The sequence below is a fragment of the Moschus berezovskii genome, chromosome 19 (assembly GCF_049115385.1).
Source record: "Moschus berezovskii isolate FMDL1 chromosome 19, NW_MosBer_1.0, whole genome shotgun sequence".
NCBI classification, from domain to species: domain Eukaryota; kingdom Metazoa; phylum Chordata; class Mammalia; order Artiodactyla; family Moschidae; genus Moschus; species Moschus berezovskii.
The window spans coordinates 67,691,893-67,711,500 of NC_142478.1; the positions used below are offsets into that span (position 1 = coordinate 67,691,893).

At 50.4% G+C, this 19,608-nt stretch overlaps 2 protein-coding genes across 4 annotated transcripts in view; one reads left to right on the forward strand and one right to left on the reverse strand.

The window, feature by feature from the left end:
- SART3 (spliceosome associated factor 3, U4/U6 recycling protein) overlaps positions 1-1,346 on the forward strand; it is a 43,779-nt gene extending 42,433 nt beyond the window's left edge. The window contains exon 20 of one of the 2 annotated variants that reach the window (XM_055405635.2): positions 929-1,346. In XM_055405635.2, the coding sequence (XP_055261610.2) occupies positions 929-965 (37 nt within the window). In that variant the 3' untranslated portion in view covers positions 966-1,346. The remainder of the gene's footprint in view (positions 1-928) is intronic. The other variant, XM_055405638.2, reaches the window with a different exon arrangement.
- A 395-nt stretch (positions 1,347-1,741) lies between these two features.
- FICD (FIC domain protein adenylyltransferase) lies at positions 1,742-6,683 on the reverse strand. 2 transcript variants are annotated; one of them, XM_055405649.2, is made up of 3 exons: positions 6,091-6,683; positions 4,412-4,770; positions 1,742-3,612 (listed from the first exon to the last, which is right to left on the reverse strand). In XM_055405649.2, exons 1-3 carry the CDS (start codon positions 6,207-6,209, stop codon positions 2,540-2,542), a joined length of 1,551 nt encoding a protein of 516 aa, XP_055261624.2. In that variant the 5' UTR covers positions 6,210-6,683; the 3' UTR covers positions 1,742-2,539. The 2 variants fall into 2 exon arrangements, with proteins under 2 accessions (XP_055261624.2, XP_055261622.2); XM_055405647.2 differs by having other exon boundaries at positions 1,742-3,615; positions 6,091-6,454.
- Between the last annotated feature and the right edge of the window lie 12,925 nt (positions 6,684-19,608).

A 19,608-nucleotide genomic window follows, 5' to 3' on the forward strand; every position in this document is an offset into this window, starting at 1 on the left:
TGTCAGCCATCCAGACAAATTGCCAATTCCCTAGTGTTTTGTAATAACCCTTTTAACCTGTAGGTTCTCTGTACCTCATCTTTAGCACAGAATGCTTATTAGGTGTTTCTGAATTCAGGCAGCAGCTTTGAAGCTGTCGGAAGAGCCTATGTTCTCTGGGGGAGGCTGGCCATCTCCTCCCCTGCAGAGGCCTGTTCTGTGGGTGAGAGGCTGTGGCTCGGGTGGGACCCAGGGGCTGTGACCCTTTGCTCTCAATCCAGGTCTCGGGGCGCTAGGTAACGGTGGCGTTCTCCTGCTGCTCCAGTCCCCTGGCCGCACTTCGTCCCTGAGGTGTACACAGAGCTCATTAGAGGTGGGCCTTTCAGACTTGAGCAGGACCCCATTTAGGGGCAGGCCGTCGACTGCTCCAGAAATAGACATTGGGGAACAGGAGTGGGCTTGTGGGCGGAGGGAGCTGGCGGTGAGCAGGTGCGCGCAGGACCGTTTACGTTATCTCGGTCCTGGTGCAGGGCCAGCGGTCCATCCCCGCCAGCATGACCAGCCAGCTCTCTCTCTCGTGACATGACTGGCTTGGGTCTTTCCTGTTTTTCTCTCTCAACAATACAGGCCTAAGTTCTGAAAGAGTCCCTCCTTCATCCCTAGGACAGATGGGAACATCTCTCGAGGAAGGTAGTAAAGTCTTAGGCATTTATGTAACAAAATACTTTATTAGTAATTTCTTAAAATAATACCCGTCAAATATAGCTAAAGTGCAAATTCCTCCCTCTAGTACAAAGCAAGCCCTTCAGTTAGGCTTCCTTGGTGTGCTTACAAAAAAGCAAAACGGTCGAAGAGTTAAGGTTTAAGAAATATCTTGTGGCATACAAATACAAAAATATCTTTTAAACTCACTTGGGCTATTTCACACACCTTTTCACTTATCTTTTAGGAAACTACTGTGCTTGTTATACAAGCGAATAATGTAGACACACTCCAGCAGAAGAGGGTCCTCATTCCCGTCAGAGTCTGAACCGTCTCCTCACCCAGCACTCGGTGGGCATTCACCCTTGTTCAGACACTGACAGTCCAGTGTTGGACATCACCGGCTCGGGCCCCAGAAAAGGGGCTTGATGGTGTCCAACCTCTGGATTGAACAGCAGCAGTCGCGTTGGCACCTGTGCCAGATAATGATTGAAAAGACTCTGTCTCCATAACGAAAACGTGGGTGTGTTACATGTAACATTTCATCTTTTTACAAGTTGCTAGAAAAATAAGGCCATGCCAAGGGAATCTATGCTGCTTCCCCGGAGGGGACAGGGGCCGTGGGGCAGGTAAGTGGATGAGAGGGACGCATCCTGGCTGCGGTCAAGGGTGTTTCTTGGTTCCTACAGAGCGGCGTCCTAACTCATCACAAACACTTGTCTGGCACTGACTTGGCATCTCTCTTCTTTGATGTGTCCTAACACTTGAAGGCAATGGCAAGCCACTCCAGTACTATTGCCTAGAAAATCCCATGGATGGAGGAGCCTGGTGGGCTGCAGTCCGTGGGGTCGCTAAGGGTCGGACACGACTGAGCGACTTCACTTTCACTTTTCACTTTCCACTTCCACACATTGGAGAAGGAAATGGCAACCCACTCCAGTGTTCTTGCCTGGAGAATCCCAGGGACGGGGGAGCCTGGTGGGCTTCCGTCTATGGGGTCACACAGAGTCGGACACGACTGAAGTGACTTAGCAGCAGCAGCAGCAGCAGCAGCAACACTTGATTTGCAGCAGGATTTAACTGTCGGGTGACAAACCCAGAGAACCTTTAGACTAAAACATCTGGTCTGAATTGCTGCAAATATGAGAAATATCAATAGAAACCAGGCTAGCCACACCTCTGTTCTTAATTAGAAAAACAGTCTTGATGCGGAAAAACAGCCACCTTTGGTACCAGAGTTTGGAAACTGTTGCTCAAAGCATGTTCCTTGGACTAAGCAAGATACATGGTGAATGCTCACTTCCTGTCTCAGAAATCTGCTCTACCAGTAAGATTAGTCACAACACTAACCTCTTTTTAGGGGAGCCAACACTTGTAAGAAAGCAAGCTTTCAATCCTTTCTCAGAACTGCAACTGGGTCCTCCTCAGCCGTGCTGACATCCCAGGGAGGCACAGACCCTCTCAGCCGGTTCCAGAAAGTGCTGGAAGGAGTTACCCTTCTAGGCCTCAGCCCACACTCCTCACCTTAGTGCAAATTTTGCTCCAGAACCTGTGTTCTGGTCACACGAGCATGGATGCCCCAAAAGCCGCTGGGACCACCCCAGGGGTCAGGGCCACCAGCAGACACCACACGTGTGCCAGCTCAAAGGAAAATAAATAACTTGGCTCAGTTATAAATTATCTTGGGGGCAAGGCTTAATAATTTAGTTTTCTTCTTTAAAGAAATATTTGGAGATAAAGAACGTTTTCAGTTTCTTACCCATCTCCTGCTCTGGGAGACAACTAGATTTCTAGAAATGTGGAGTTATTTTTTTCCTCCGCTGGGACATCCCTTGCCACCAAGGAGGGATTTATAGCGTTAGGGCTTCACCGGCAGCGTCTCCTTGCACCCGGAGTGGTTGGGTCTAGCCTCTGGCAGTGCCACTGGGTACTCCATGGTGGCGAAGAGCAGGGTGTCCAGGGTGGTCTCCGTGCACTTGGCGATGAAGCGGATGAAGGGCCTCACGTCGCCCTCGTTGGCGACTTCCAGCACGTGGTAGTACTCGGACCGCTGCTCCTTGCGGATGGTGATGGGCGGGTAGCCCGCCTGCATGAGGATGAGGTTCATGAGCAGGCGCGAGGTCCTGCCGTTGCCATCGATGAAGGGGTGGATGTAGACGAGCTTGTAGTGGGCCAGGGCCGCAAACTCCACCGGGTGCAGGTTCATGGCGTCCTCCGAGTTGAGCCACTGCACGAACTCCTGCATCTGCTTCTCCACCTCCTGCGGGTGGGGCGGGATGTGGTGGCCCACCAGGACCTGCGTGGTGCGGAAGCGGCCGGCCTCCACGGGGTCCACGTAGCCCAGCACCCGCCGGTGGATCTCCAGCACGTCGCCGATGCTGACGGAGCCCACGCGGGACAGCAGCGTCGTGTTGACGTACGTCATGGCCGCGTGCATGCCGATGACCTCGTTCTGCTCCTCCAGGCTCTTCCCCGGCACCGCGTAGCGCGTCTCCAGGATGTGCCTGATCTCCGAGAGCGTGAGGGTGTTGCCCTCGATGGCCACCGTGTGGTAGATGTGGTGGTAGTAGGTCTCCTCCATCACCCGGCGCAGCGCGGAGCTGCCCTTGGGGATGGACATGACCTTCTTCACTTTGCTGTCGATGCTGCTGAAGAAGCGCTGGTCGATCTCCTCCACCAGCGGCAGCGTGCGGTCGCGGTTGGCCAGCGCCTTCTCGTGGTGGGGCGCGATGGTCAGCGCGCGCGTGTACAGGTAGTCCGCCTGGATGATGTTCTTGTCCTCCTCCGAAAAGAGGCCGAACTCGTTGAGCGCGTCTGCGAAGCCCGGGTCCATCCTGAGGGCGTGCAGAAAGAGCTTGTGGGCCTTCTGCCGCTTGCCCTGCCGTTTCATCTCCAGGGCCTGGTTCAGAGCCGCTTTGGCCTCCAACTTGCCTGCTAGAAAAGAGCCAGAGGCATGGGTCAGGGAGGATGGGGGGAGGCAGAGGATGTTCGGGGCCATCACCTGGGCTGTCTCCCCACAGCCCCAGGGCCCCCTCCAGCCAGGCTGTACCTGCCCTTCCGTGTGCCTGTCTGTGCAGAGGTTTGTTCCCTGCAGCCCCTGTCCACTCAGTCCCCGAGCCAGTCTCTGCCGTGTGGGCATCAGCTGGGTGCCCTGGCCCCCTCTGAGCGGTTGTGTTCCTGGACGGCCGCAGCTCCCATCAGGCAGCCCTCCCCTACAGCTGCTCCAGCTCGCGGCCACTCAGGTGACTTCTGGAGGTGCGGGTCCCTTCTTCCTGCATCTGCTCCGCCACTTTAGACCCTGACTGTGAAGGGCTCCCCACTGCTGCTAGGCCGTGGGGGGGCCTCCCCATCCCTGGACCTTTTGACCTAATGGTTTTCAACCAGACCCTCCATTACACCAGGCCCTTTTCTGCTGCCCTCCCACCTTCAGCGCCAGCCACACCTACTGGGTGGCTTTTAGTTCAAGGGTGCAGCGCCCTCCTACCCTTTCCACCTGGCTCACTCTCCCCTCATACCTTCTCAGGTCTCTGCAGGCGTCCCCTCCTTTAGGGAGCCTTCCTGGCGTGCTCCCTTGGCTCCCTCTGCTCCATAGCACCACCCCTATTTTGGCCACCTATCACCTTGTCTAGCTGGGAGCTCAGGGCGACCACGTGCCCTGCACACAGGACATAGCAGGCCCTCTGAATACCTGTGGGATCAATAATTGTTGAGGAGAGATGGCCAGTCTTACCTGGAGAGGACTTGGTCTTGACCGCCAGCAGCGCCGCACCCCTGGAGGTGAGACTGAGCTCTGTGGACGGTCTGGTGCACTTGGTGATGGTGGGCTGTGCCCGCTCCAACTTACTCCTGAGTAGGTAGAAGCCCTTGAGCACAGTCAGACAGTGTTCTTCCACGGTCCCCAGCGGCAGCAGCAGGGCCAGCAGGGAGCCCAGCACCATGCTCAGCAGCATTGCCCACAGGAAGCGGCCCCAGACTGAGACCCACTTTGGTTCAGTCACTGCCATCACCGAAGCCATCGGCATGAGTGTCATCTGGGCCCAGGGGCGGGCCCCTTGCACACATCCACAGGGGCCTGGGGGAGAGCGGGACCTGCAGGAGGTGAAGCAGGGGAACAACACCTGGTTTGGCTTCAGCAGAGTCTCAGAGACCTACCTCCTCACCCCCACGCCTCTTAACTGATGCCCGGGGGTGGGGGCAAGTCAAAGATGGGTGTCACGTCCAGGGTGGTGCAACTGAAAGGGATCGCTGCTGCCGCTCAACACTTACTAAACACTTGCTGTGTGCCAGACCCTGTGCTGAACCCTGGTGGCAGCCTCATACAATCTCTCCTGCAGTCTTCAAGTGGAAGCCTGGCTCTGCAGCTGAGACAGGTTCAGGGAAGTGAAGGCTCCTGCCCAGAGGCACTCGGACAGCACTTGGGACTTGATTGTGGAACCCACTGCTGTAGTCTCCCCACTTAGGCACAAATCTCTGTGGCCCCAGACCCGAAACTGTGTTCAGGATACACAATACACATGTCCAAAACAGCTAAGGCAGTTCTGAGGCTTGTTTGAGAAGTACAACTGTTTAAGGGCCTGATTTATTGCCACCACCCCCTGCCCTGGCCCTGACATTACCCACAATACTGTTTCCTGCTCTGGCCTTGCTTTTCTGGCCTGTCCAGCAGGCATCTGGCCTAGAGTTTGGGCAGTCTCAGTATCTTAAGAGGAACTCAGGTTGTGGGTCTGAGGCCGTGACTGCCTTCTGTGACAATGAGCAGGTGCTTGGCGCTGGCAGTGGGAGTGGAGGAGTCCAGTCTGCAAGCACCATCATGCTAACAATAAGCATTTATTAGGCAACTATGGTGTGCTGGGCAGACCTGAGTACCAGCTGTGCCTTATCTCCTTCCGCATCATCCCACAGAGGTAAGGTGCCCTAGGCATTAACTTTTCAGCTGAGGAAAACACACACACTGAATAAGTCAATACCCAGACGACCCACAAGAAGTAAATCAGGAACGAATCCCCAGTGCATCTGTGTCTAGAGTACCTAGGTCTTAACTCGCAACCAGGGCCCAAGCACCGATTGGTACTAGACCAAGACCCAGAACTGATGACGTTTCAGGGGGAGCCTGGCTGGTCGATACAGAACATCTGAAAAGGCTTGGTACGAACTCTAATGGGGAGCGATAGAAGAGGGTGCGGGTCACTGCCCCGTCCAGGTGGTCGGGGCTCTCTGGCCGGGCTGCAGCTTGCCAGGGAGGAAGTGCGTTCCTGGGAGGCACGAATTTCAGTGCTCACTAGCTAGGAAGAGGGAAACTGAGGACCCGAGAGGACACTGAACTAAGGTCACCCTGGGGACCCGCCTCTTTCCGAACCCCACCCAGGGTCCACTGCCCCGCTGCACCCTCCCCCGCCCACCCCTCCTCACCTCGCGCCGCCGGGCCCTGTTGCAGCCTTCTCAGCGCTCGCAGTCTTGGCCGGCCGCCGGCTGCCGGCTCCCCGGACCTCCGCCGCCGGCCCGTGGCCCCGCCCTCGGCGACTCGCCATTGGTCGGCTCGCCAGCCTCTTCGCAGCGGATTGGCTTCCTCAACTTGTCGGCGTCTCGCACTTCCGGGTTCCCGCGTCGGCCTCCGCTTTCCCGGGAAAGACGCGCCGTGGGCCACTCCCATTGGCTGACTCCTGTATCGGTCTCGTGCTCGAAAGAGCCAATAAGCAATAGGGAGGGCGGGGCCAGGGCGACCAGCGGGAGTCCTGGGCACGGGGAAAACCCCCGCCTAGGCGTTTTTGGGGCCTTGTGGGTAGCGACTGGGAAGCGAAGTTCCGATTGCCTTTCCCTTAGGCCCAGGGGAGGGTGAGAAGGGGCCCTGGGAAGTAGGGAACCTCAGTTTCCTTAGGTGTAAAATGAGGAGGCTGATGGTTTACACCTGTCTGACTTCCCAGCCCGCATTCACAGCCTGGTCTCTGCTACCAGGGCTGCCGGCCTCTCTCTCTCACCTTCTTTTCCTCCTAAGTTTTAAATTTACATACTCTTGAGAAGAGCCAGCCTGGTTCTCCTGCCTCCCGGTGTGTACAAAGAATGTTGCCTGCCATTTAATAAACAATGTTGCTGCCATTCCGGTAAACAACAGAGTATGGCCATCCCATGGGAATTCAGGATGGCGATAGGATAGGGGGCCTAGACAGTTCAGATGCAATCAAAAGAATAATTTCAATGAGCCTAGATTCTTCCATCTTCTCATATATAGGAGCACTAAAATCATTGACTTGAGATATCTGTTTTTGTGATTAAAGGTCATGTTTGGATGTTCAACTGCATCTTTCCCCCACCCCACCCTCCAGACAGCCCCAGCAAAAACTCATCCTAGCTCCTCCCTTACCTGTTTGGAACAGATCTTCAGAGCTGAGAGACTGTGTATTGGGCCATATAGTCCTCAGTAATGTGCCTGAATAAAACAACTTAGAGGTTGTATTTTTTTTTTTTCTTCAGTTGACAGACATTTTCCTTGAAGCAGAGAGCTGAAACCTCCATCTTAATTCACAAATATTGACATTAAACATGCAGGATGCATCCAGAAATGCTAAGCTCTAAGTACATGAGGTTAAAAAAAAAATTGTTACCACTACAGATTCTGAAGTCAGAGAGACCTGGGCTTAAATTCAGACTTTGTCACCTCCACTCCGTGTGTCCTTGAGCAAGTCTCAGTTCCCCCATTTGTAAAATGGGGGCTAACAGCCTGCCTCGCTTTTGCCCTGAAGTTTGGGATTTGCAGAAGTCCTGACACCAAATCAAGCTCCTCTTATCCCATGCACAGCATGCCAAAATGCTGAGAAGCTGAGGTTTACAACAAAGAGGATTCATTTAAAAGGCAGCCAAGTGAGCAGACAGGAGAACAAATCTCAGAGCCTTCTCTCTGAAAGCCAGGGGCTCAGGGTATCTACTTGAGTCTCTCTTGGGTTTCCTTTGTGGTAAAGGAACGGCCTGCAATGCAGGAGACCTGGGTTCAGTCCCTGGGTTGGGAAGATCCCCTGGAAAAGGGAAAGGCTACCCACTCCAGTATTCTGGCCTGGAGAATTCCATGGACTGTATAGTCGATGGGGTTGCAAACAGTGACTTTTTTAACAGGAGGGAAAGGGGTAAGGCACAACTTTTGAAAGAATGACATAGCCCAAAGACACAAGATAAACCAATTAGAATCAAGTGGGACCAAGAGGCAGACAAAACTAGACCGTGATCCTCAATCAACAAGTGAAATGACACACCCAGAGGTGCCATGACAGTTCCAAGGCACTGTCAAAAGATGAAGAATCAGGCGGTGGCCCAAATCCTGGAAATCTCCGCCCCTTCCCAAAAATAGTTGGAATAATCCTCCCACTCATTAGCATATGAAATTACCCAGCCTATAAAAACTAACCATGCCGCATTTTGCGCTGTACTCGCCCTTTTCGATGGCCCATGCTCTATCTGTGGAGTGTGCTTATCTCTATATGTGAATAAATCCACTACTTACCTATCACTTTGTCTCTCACTGAATTCTTTCTGTGATGAGACATTAAGAACCCGAGCTTCATTAGGCCCTGAAACCAGGTACCATGGGTTTTGGCTGGGTTTGAGTCCCAGCCATATGGGTTCAAGTTCCAAGCAGGGTTTTGGCTGGATTTGAGTCCCAAATATTGTTTCCTTGGGCTCTAAAATCACTGCAGATGGTGACTGCAGCCATGAAATTAAAAGATGCTTGCTCCTTGGAAAAAAAGTTATGACCAACCTAGACAGCATATTAAAAAGCAGAGACATTACTTTGCAAGCAAAGGTCCCTCTAGTCAAAGCTATGGTTTTTCCAGTGGTCATGTATGGATGTGAGAGTTGGAGTATAAAGAAAGCTGAGCACCCAAGAGTTGTTGCTTTGAACTGTGGTGTTGGAGAAGACTCTTGAGAGTCCCTTGGACTGCAAGGAGATCCAACCAGTTCATCCTAAAGGAAATCAGTCCTGAATATTCATTGGAAGGACTGATGCTGAAGCTGAAACTCCAATACTTTGGCCACCTGATGTGAAGACCTGACTCATCTGAAAAGACCCTGATGCTGGGAAAGACTGAAGGCAGGAGGAGAAGGGGATGAGGATGAGATGGTTGGTGGCATCACCGACTCGATGGACATGGGTTTGAGTGAATTCTGGGAGTTGGTGATGGACAGGGAGGCCTGGTGTGCTGCAGTCCATGGGGTCGCAAAGAGACAGACACGACTGAGCAACTGAATTGAACTGAGTCCCAGTCACGTGGGTTCAAGTCCCAAGCAGGGTTTTGGCTGAGTTCAAGTCCCAGCCACATGGGTTTGAGTCCCAATCTGTGGTAAACGATTTCATTTTCACTTTCAGGGTATTTACGAGATGAATAAAGCTGCTGGGTGGTTGGAGGCATGGGGACTGTGGGGCAGGTAACTGGAAGAAGGCATGAAAATTATGGTTCTGGGCAGGCGTAACTAAGCTACAGGCCTCCACACATTCAAAAGGCTACAGAGGGACCCTCACCATGCCCAGGTGAAGGGTGGGTGATCCTGACCCATCTCAACCAGCTCAGTTCAGTCTAGACACAACTGACTCCAGCTTTAATAAACATCTTATTGTTTAGCTACGGGCAGCGTGTGAAACATAGCAGGGTCCTACAGTCCTTCTCCCCATGTCCCCTGCCTACCTCTTTGTGGAAAAACTTTCACCAAGAATGAGTTTAATCGGAGAAGCGAGAAAATGCAGACACAGAGGGTCCGACGAGACTGAATCGTAATAGCTTCGTCGTTACGCACAATCAAGGAGCTTCCGTTCCTCTCCATGGGCTACGGATAACATTCCAAGTCATATCTGTGAGCTGTCTGATAGATCCTGAAGCCCCCACCAGGGGAAGAAATTAACCACACGATGGCCACAATGGCCATGACATAAGCTGCCACAATTCCAAGAACTGGCCTCAAGAAAACAGGAACAGACCGACCCTGGAACTGAAGATTAATTGTACTTAAAACAATCAAAACGATGCTGGTCAGACTGCCATACAGCCAGTTTCAACATGACTGTCGGAGCTGACGGTGCTGTTTCTACACGCAGCCCCCTTCCTCCACCTATAGAAGCTCTTTTCCACTGTTTGTGGTGGGCGAAGGGGAGAAGTCAGCCTATGGACTGAAATCCTTCCTCCACCACCCTGGCTGCGGGCAACAAAAATAAAGCAAACTGGTTCCATTAGTGTTACTTCTTTATCAGCTTTTGAGCAGTGAACAGTCCATGCTCCACTTTTAGTTATGCCTGGGGGACACACAACTCTTAAAATGACCTTAGTGGAGGCAGATGAAATAGATTCAACCCACGATTGCCCCTATTTTTGGATCATTCCTTAATCTTAAGGAATAAAGGCAACAACCATTCTGGCTCCTTCTTGCTGAGAAGGGGTGTAGCTTGACGAATCAAACCATTCATTTGAAAATATTCTCTTGTTCCTGGATTCAAGTTAACATTTTGATCCCAACAAACAATCACCACCTACGTACCAGCTGTCGGCATTTATAGGCCCAAGATTGGTAAATGAAACCGCCAAGATGTAGCCTGAGGGGGAACACAGAATGCCAGACATTTGAAGCTCCAATACTTGGGCCACCTGATGCAAAGAACTGACTCATTGGAAAGGACCCTGATGCTGGGAAAGATTGAAGGCAGGAGGAGAAGGGGACGACAGAGGATGAGATGGTTGGATGGTATCATGGACTCAATGGACATGAGTTTGAGTAAGCTCTGGAAGTTGGTGATGGACAGGGAAGCCTGGCGTGTTGCAGTCCATGGGGTTGCAGAGTTGGACACGACTGAGCAACTGAACTGAACTGAAGTTCTTATGGAAGGAACATAGCATGGGAAAACTGAGTACAGTGTCTACAATATCTTGACCAAGTAGAACCTTGCCAGGGGCAGACACCAGCGTCTTAAAAAAAAAAAAAATCCAAGCAGAGGGCCTTCCCTGGTGGTTCAGTTGTTAAGACTTTACCTTCTAATGTACGAGGTGTGGGTGTGGTCCCTGGTCAGGAAGCTAAGATCCTATATGCCTCAAAGCCAAACACTAAAAGAGAAACAATATTGTAATAAATTCAATACAGACTTTTAAAAAAAAAGGTCCATATTAGAAAAAAAACAAAAAAATCCACATGACTTTAGAATCTAAGAACACGAGGAGAGGACCAAATTTCAGTTTAGTCAAGAAAAACACAGGGGACAGGAAATCTTCTTATTAGCCCAATATATTGCTTGTGAAGGCAGAAGGAAGTGGCAACCCACTCCAGTATTCTTGCCCGGAGAGTCCCATGGACAAAGGAGCCTGGAGGGCTGTAGTCCAAGGGGTCACACGGAGTCCAACATGACTGAAGCGACTTAGCACGGCCTTGCTTGTGAAGACAAAGTGAAGTTAGGGAGAGACAGAAAATTAATGAGAGGCGCAATCAAGGAATCAGCACGATCCAATTCAGAAAAAAGATTTCCGATGCCATGTGCAATAGCTAGAGAGATTGGCGCTTTTCAAACTTTGGCGCAAGTAGGTAGTCACTGAATTGTCCTTCCAGGCCTGGGAGGGCAGAAGCCAAGAGAAGTCATAACAAGGGAAGAATCATCCTGGTAACCTAAGGAGAGAGTTAATTCTTAAGGTAGGTTGATAAGGAGTCCAGGGCCCTTGAGGAGGAGAAAGAGTCTGGGGTTCTCAAAGAGGAGAAAAGGACATTTTTTTCCTGCATTGCTTGGGCTTCTTGGGTGGCTCAGCTGGTAAAGAATCTGCCTGAGATATGGGAGACCTAGGTTTGATCCCTGGGTTGGGAAGATCCCCTGGAGAAGGGAAAGGCCACCCACTCCAGTATTCTGGCCTAGAGAATTCCATGGACTGTATAGTCCACGGGGTTGCAAAGAGTCAGACAGGACTGAGCGACTTTCACTTTCATTGCACTTTTGTCTTAGTCACATAAAGCATTTTTTCTTAAACTCTGAGTTGTTATGACAACAATCTTTAAGACTAACTTGCTTTAAGCCCAGAGCTCATGATTACACAACAAAACAACTCATCTTGCTCAAGGGTATGTTTTTCCTTAAGCTCTGGACTAATGAAAGTATGGCCAACCTAGATAGCATATTAAAAAACAGAGATATTACTTTGCCAACAAAGGTCCATCTAGTCAAGGCTATGGTTTTTCCAGTGGTCATGTATGGATGTGAGAGTTGGACTGTGAAGAAAGCTGAGCGCTGAAGAATTGATGTGTTTGAACTGTGGTGTTGGAGAAGACTCCTGAGAGTCCCTTGGACTGCAAGGAGATCCAATCAGTCCATTCTAAAGGAGATTAATCCTGGGTGTTCATTGGAAGGATTGATGCTGAAGCTGAAACTCCAATACTTTGGCCACCTCATGTGAAAAGCTGACTCATGTGAAAAGACCCTGATGCTGGGAGGGATTGGGGGCGGGAGGAAAAGGGGATGACAGAGGATGAGATGCCTGGATGGCATCACTGACTCGATGCACATGAGTTTGGGTGCACTCCGGGAGTTGGTGATGGACAGGGAGGCTGGCGTGCTGTGATTCATGGGGTCTCAAAGAGTCAGACACGACTGAGTGACTGAACTGAACTGGACTAATGATTATATAACAACAATGTATCTTGCTCAAGGACACATATCTCCTTCTTAACAAGAAACTTCTGACTAATACTGTTATCTTAAGATGTATGTTGTAGGAGTGGGTCTGGTAAAAGTATAAAAGGCCTTGATAAGACTAGCAAGCAGGGCACTCTCCTTCCCCCTTCTGATTTCTCTGTCCCTTATGTAATTTAATAAAACTCTGCTACACAAAACCTCTTGAGTGATCAAGCCTGGTCCTTCGTCCCGAGGTTAAATCTTTGGAGATCACGAATCTGACATCATTCACCGTAAGCTAGCACTAACAAGTTAATTAAATTGCCCTCTAGGACTTCCCTGGAGGTCCAGAGGTTAAGAATCCACCGGCTAATGCAGGGTACATGGGTACAGGGTACTGCTTGGGGAAGATCCCACATGCCTCGGGGCAACTAAGCCCATGTGCCACAACTACTGAGCCTGTGCGCTCCAGAGCCTGTGCTCAGCATCAGGAGATATTAATGTTTGGTAGAAACCAACACAGTTCGTAAGGTGATTAACATTAATTAAAAAATAAAAAGAGAGAAGCCACTGCAATGAGAAGCCCATGCACCGTAATCAGAGAGTAGCCTCTGTTTGCAGCAACTGGTGAAAGCTGGGGCTCATCAACAAAGACAGTGCAGCCAATAAATGAATAAATACAGTTTAAAATTATGATAAATAAAACCTATAAAAAGAAAAAAAGAGTCTGCCTTGCAATGCAGGGGATTTGGGTTCAATTCCTGGTCGGGGAACTAAGATTCCACATGCTTAAGAGCAACTAAGCCTGCGAGCCACAGCTACTGTGCCCGCGGGTCACATGGAAAGATCCTGAATGATGTAACCGAGACCCAGCACAGCCAAATAAAGAAACAGACATTAAAGAAAAAAGCAAATTGCCTTCTGAGGATTACCAGAATACAACTGCCACCTCGTAGCAACTGCTCTCACCTCAACTTCTTTCTCGCAGCTTCTTTCTGAAAAGAAACTTGAGATTCCATAAGGGGCTCACTGCCCCTTTGGAGAAGTCAGTGGAACTTCTGGAACCAGCCAAGGTTTGGATGATCTTGGACCCAGTTATTCTTCTGCAGCGAGCATGGTTTGTGTTTCCCCATCATCTTCCTCATAAGTCTGATCCAGTGAGGATGGAGCTGGTTTTCCGGGTGTTTATTCTTTAAGATTTCGGTCTAGAGGTTCATTGTCTCCTCTAAGAGCTTCTTAAATGAGTTTCGCTATAAGTCCAAAGTTGGGGATCTGAATGTGGCAGAACCTGGCCATCCCCCCAGGAATCCCTGCGGGTCTAGCGCTTCCTTTCTGTCGGGGACCAAGTCTCTCTGTCCCTGTGAGAGTGCAGAACCAGTATTTCACAGAGGGCTGAGAACTCTGCCTTTCTCTTGGACCCCCCTCACAGCCTCTTTCAATCAAAAACGTTCAAAATCGATACTGTATTCTGGGCCGAGGCATTTGTTTTATTAGACATCAGAGGATCGTCCACAGCACTGGAGCAGGGCTCTGTCCTTTGGCGGAAGCCCCTCAAATCTTTTGCTAGAATTTCTCCAAACTTCGTGAGAGGAATTTTTAACCCTCTCCTGGAGTAGCGTTATTTAACTCATGCATCTGGACCTTCTTATCTGACAGCAAACAGAGAGAGGAAATCTCCATCTTAACTCACAAATATTAAAATCAAACCTCCAAGACATGCCCCAAAGTGCCAGGCATTAAGTTGTTGTTAGCAGTACAGATTCTGGAGTCAGGGAGACCTGGGCTCAAATTCAGACTGTGTCCCCTCCGCTCCATGTGAGCTCAGGCAAGTGACTCCGAGCCTCAGTGTCTCCATCTGCAAAATGGAGACAACCTTCCTTACTTTTACCCTCAGGCTTGGGATTTGTAGTAGGCTGGACACTTTAAGATCCGACCTCCTTCCTCTGTGACTCAAGGGAACCAGTTCCCAGCAGTGGTTGTGTCACTGATGGACTTCACACAGCCGTGGGTTCAAATCCCAGCTCTACTACTTGTGAACAGAGATGCATTCAGCAACTGACTTGACCTCATGGACTTCCCTTTTGGCTGCTCCAATCAGTGGGGACAGACCCCACTGTCCTTTTGTGGGTGTCAGTCTGTTTCTAGTTTCGGGAGGCCACTGACCCAGAGCACAGAGGGTCGCGTCCATGTCACTGTCACGAAGCGGGGACACAGCAAGGTGAGGGGCCCAACAGCTCTGAGCCTGGCCCTTGGGTCCCTGTTTATACCTGCTAACCGGCCCCCATTTCCACCAACTCCCCGCCCTTGCATAGGGCAGAGCACTTCGCAGAGGCTGAGGAATCTTGTGGCCTTGAACAAGAGCTATCGGAAGCAGGACACACCATGGAGTGTTTAGGAAACAATCAGGATGGTGGTTATTTCTTGTTTCTCTCTCCTGAACAAAGGCCACGAACATTATTACCTCCCCCTGAATCTCACTTTGGATGGTGCAAGCAGTGATGTCCTTGTAAGAAACCCTCCCCAGAGGAGGGCCTTCTCAGCCAGCTAATTACGGGGGACAGCGGATGGAATGGAAAGCGGTGAGGTCTGGGCTGGACAGATGTGTGTATTCAAGTGCAGGGTCCTCCACGTCCTGGCTGGACGACCTTGAGCAGGACACGGACCCTGTCGCTGAGCTGGTATCATGGAGCTTGTGAACCCCATCCCCTGCCTGGCATAAGGGGATGTAATCACCTGCTTAAAGACATCGTCCTCTCTCCCTTCCTTGGAACACCAAGTATAAACTCTCTAATGAGCTAGGACCATGGTAGCAAATCTGGAAGCCATATAAGAACCAATAATGAGAAATGCTGCCCGGCACTGAGACGCTAGGGAGGGGTGGGGCGTGTGGAGAAGGTGAGAGTGCTGGTCCAAATTGAGCAGCGGCTCTCAGCTCTAGCCTTCTGCTTCCCTGATCAGGGATTGAACCCCAGGCCCCCTGCATTGGGAGTCTTAGCCACTAGGGAAATCCCATCTTGCCTATGTTTATTATGCTGGGTGCAGCCCAAAAGCTGATAGGTTTTTCCAGTTTTTCCAAAGAAACGTCAGGCCTAGATTTTAAAGCAAATGTCCTTATTTTTTTTAAACAGTTGGCCTGTCTGTCCACTGGCTACAGAGGGCTGCCAGATTGCAATCCCTGTTGTAGGCGTTTAAAATGTACGCGGAGATAGTGGTAGAGAACACACTATTACTGGTAACACACAAGAGCTTTTCAGCAAATGGATTCACTACTGTCTATGGACACCAGGGGGCAGTACCTCACTTGTCATCGCTTCTTCCATTCAATCCCCAGTCAGGAGATCCCACGCAGTTTTCTGTCTATATTCAGCTGTGCACAAAACATGGTCCCTGAAGCGGAATTGAAAAGTGGGCTTTCTCCATCTGAAGCACTCTGTATTTGGTGGAAATTGCCTCCCCGTGGTCCACGGGGCGGTTTTCTAAATGCTTACCTTGACTCTTGGCAAAGAACTGGGGAAGTGGCTGCCTAGGAGATGTGTCCATTATGCAAACAAAACAAACAAAACAGGAAGCCCTTATGCATCTTGAAGAAACAGCAGTCAAACGCGTCCTCCTGGCAGAGGCGAAATCCGAATGACGCGACTTCATTGAAAAGAGAATTCTCTTGCGCTGGGTCTCTTTCCTCACTTACTCCTTTGCCTGGATGTTTTTCATTTCCCTGTGGCTCAGACGGTAAAGACTGTAATGCAGGAGACATGCGTACAACCCCTGGGTTGGGAAGATCCCCTGGAAAGGGAAATGGCAACCCACTCCAGTATCCTGGCCTGGAGAATCCCACGGGCAGAGGAGCCTGGCGAGCTACAGTCCATGGGGTCGTAAAGAGACAGACACGGCTGAGCGATTAAGACAACCTAAGGCTGAAGAGGCCCCAGCATCCTTCCTCTGTGATTACTGACCAGTTCTTCTTATTAAGCTCAGTGCGGTCAGGCCCAGTTTCTGAGCGTTCCCCTCCTACCCCACAGACAGGAGTTTGAAGACCCCCTGTAGGTGTCCCTGGGCTGATGGCTCATGCCCTGGATTTAGGACGCTTCTCATGTCATCCGGGTTCGGATTGATTTTCACCGCTGAAAGGATCTCAGACATGCAAGGAAGTGTTCTCAGAGCAAGTCACTTGGGGAAGCCATAGGTCCAACTTTCAAAAAATTAAACCTGACTTATTTTTTCTTGTTAACAAATCAATGACAGTATTTCTTAAAAGCAAGATGGGATTATTATAGATGCAACAGAAGGCAGAAACAAACAACAACGAGGAGAGACCCCCCTGGTCCAGTGGCCAAGACTCCACGCTCCCAGTGCAGGGGCCAGGTCTGACCCCTCGTTAAGGGACTGCATCCCACATGTCATAATCAAAAGACCCTGTATTCTGCAGGTAAGCCCTGGTGCAGCCAAAATAAATAAATAAATAGACTTTAAAAAAATAAAGAGAGGGAGGAAGGTGGTAGGAAAGAAAACTGGTAAAGTTAAAACCAATAAGAAGAAAATCACCATGTACAATGACCCGTGATATTTTTCTATGCACATCTATGTTTAAGAAAGATTTCAGGCACCCAGAACGCATGGATAATGCAATGAGCACCTGCATACCCGCCACCCAGTTTAAGAAATGCCATGCCACATTACAAATGCACCGTGCAAAGCCCCATGGAGGCCTCCCCGCCGCACACCCTTCCCCCTCCCAGGGGTAACCACTATCTTGAATTCAAAGCTTATTATACTCACGCATGGCCTCTTGCTTTCATTCATACATATATATTTCTAAATAATATTCAGCAATTTCCCATTTATCTGTCCATGGGCACTTGGATTGCTTCTAATCTTTCGCTGTTACAAGTAATCTTTCCCTATGACAAGCAGCTGCTGCTGCTACTGCTGCTAAGTCACTTCAGTCGTGTCCGACTCTGTGTGACCCCATAGATGGAAGCCCACCAGGCTCCCCCATCCCTGGGATTCTCCAGGCAAGAACACTGGAGTGGGCTGCCATTTCCTTCTCCACTGTGGTGGAATTCTTGTACGACTTTCAGGGCACATGTGTTGAAGTTTCTCTCCGGCAGTTTCTCAAAGAATCACCAGGGAAACTTTTAAAGATGTACCCTTACTAGGAGTGGACCCCTCTGTGGTCCGGTGGCTAAGACTCTGCACTCCCAGTGGAGGGGGCCTGGGTTCGAGCCCTAGTCAGGGCACTAGCTCCTACACACTGCACCCAAGGCCTGGCACAGCCAGATAAATAAATCAATAGCAGCCCTGCCTTGGCCTGCCCCAGATCCATCAGTTCCGTTCAGCTGCTCAGTTGTGTCCGACTCTTTGCGACCCCACGGACTGCAGCATGCCAGGCTTCCCTGTCCATCATCCACTCTCAGAGCTTGCTCAAACTCATGTCCATCAAGTCGGTGATGCCATCCAACCATCTCATCAATCATATCCTCTTAACTAGAAGAGGAAATAATTGTAGCTGTCACATTTTCTCATTATTAGTAGTGGTAACTACCATTCATTAAGCACTTACTGTGTGCTAAGTAGTTTATATGTATTATTTTAATGGAGTTTTGTAATGATGCCATGAAGTAGATATCCTTAAACCCACTTTATAGACGGAGAAACTGAGGCTCGGAGACATTAGGGCACTAGCTCGGGGTCACCCAGCAAGCATGTGGCAGAGTCAAGGTTTGCAAGCAGTCTTCCGACTCAGAAGTTACAGTTTTAACCAAAAGTGAAAGTGGCGCAGTCGTGTCTGACTCTTTGGGACCCCACAGACTGTAGCCTGCCAAGCTCCTCTGTCCTTGGAATTCTCCAAGCAAGAATACTGGACTGGGTGGCCATTCCCTTCTCCAGGGGACCTTCCCAACCCAAGGATTGAACAGGTATGCCGCATTGCAGGCGGATTCTTTACCATCTGAACCGCCAGGGAGGCGGTTAAACACTAGGAGACCCTACAATTTCAGAGCCAACAGGTTACACTTGAACTCCTCAATTTTATGCGTGGAAGCCGAGGCTGACAGGAAAGACGGAGCCATGACACAAATCCAAGTCTCTAGATTCCTTTCCCGCCGACACATCACTTTCTCAGGTAAAAGTACTTCGGGAAAAGGAATGAGGAGCAAGGAGAGAAAACTCTTTAAAAGCCATCTTTTATTCTCAAGACAATTTCTGGCTATCTGAGGGGCATCTGGATCCATTCTATCTCAGTTATCCATTGCCCCGTAACTAATAGCCCCCAAACTCAGCCGCTTAAGACAAGGGAAGTCACACACTGTCACTTCTGCCAAGCTCTACTGGTCACAACACAGACCAAACTTGGTAAAAAGCATGGGAGGGGGCTACATAAGGTTAACAGAGAAGTGGGAATCACTGGGACCATCTTGGAAGCTGCTGACCCTACACCCAAGGCCCCTGCCCCTCCTCGGTCCCAAGAGGTCTGCCCAACAGTCTGACAGCTTGGACTGCAGGTTCCCCGGGCAGGGAGTTTTTGCAGGTGTGAGTTTCTCCACCTGTGAGAACAGTGGGCTCCCAGTTACCAGCTGCCACTCCTCCAGTTGTTTAATGAAAGCTTTCTAGCCATGTTACTCTCACTGGCCCCCGGAGCTGCCTTGCCTACTCCTGCCTGAAAGTACAGTCGTGTTGATGAGGAGACCGGCTCTGATGCCTGAGACCCTGCTTTGGGTCACAGCTTCTGGAAGGTGTGGCTAACACCCTCTCCTCTTCCTGCGAAGTGATGGTGACTCAGGGTGACGACTAACCAGCGTGGAGAGTGGACCCTGAGGAGCCACCGTCTGCATCCGCACTTCCCGCCTCACCTGATTCCAGGCTGCCCCCTTCTGCCGCGTCCATCAGCGAGGCGTCCGGCGCCTGGCAGACGCTGGTAGAAGGCTGCAGACCACCGGGGTCCAGAGAGCAGGCCTCTGGGCGCATCCTAAAAGCTCTCGGGGAACGCCTCCTGTTGCCATAGCAACGTGTTGACATGGAAATTAACATAGGTGCCTTGCTAGCCAAGAAAACCAAGCTTTAAAAACCCATTCCTCTCTTTCAAATAGATAAGAATTCCTAGGAGGCCTTTGGAGGGACATCAAAGCGTCTTTTTCAGGTGTTGAGGAAATGCTCGTTAAAAATTACTGTGAAATGAGTGCAGCCCTAGTCAGGGAGATGGTGGAGGGTTTGGAGCTCTTAGAGGAATTAGAGGCATCAGTTTAGAGCCAAGGCAACTTAAAAAAAAAAAAAAACAGCTTTCTGAGATATAATTTGCACAGCACAGTCCA

Coding starts and splice junctions, on each gene's coding strand:
- FICD (XM_055405647.2), bottom strand. CDS start 6,209: ATGGCGAGTCGCCGAGGGCGGGGCCACGGGCCGGCGGCGGAGGTCCGG. Junction 4,771..6,090: donor ACAGGGCCCGGCGGCGCGAG/GTGAGGAGGGGT, acceptor CACCTCCTGCAG/GTCCCGCTCTCCCCCAGGCC. Junction 3,616..4,411: donor CAAGACCAAGTCCTCTCCAG/GTAAGACTGGCC, acceptor GCTCTTTTCTAG/CAGGCAAGTTGGAGGCCAAA.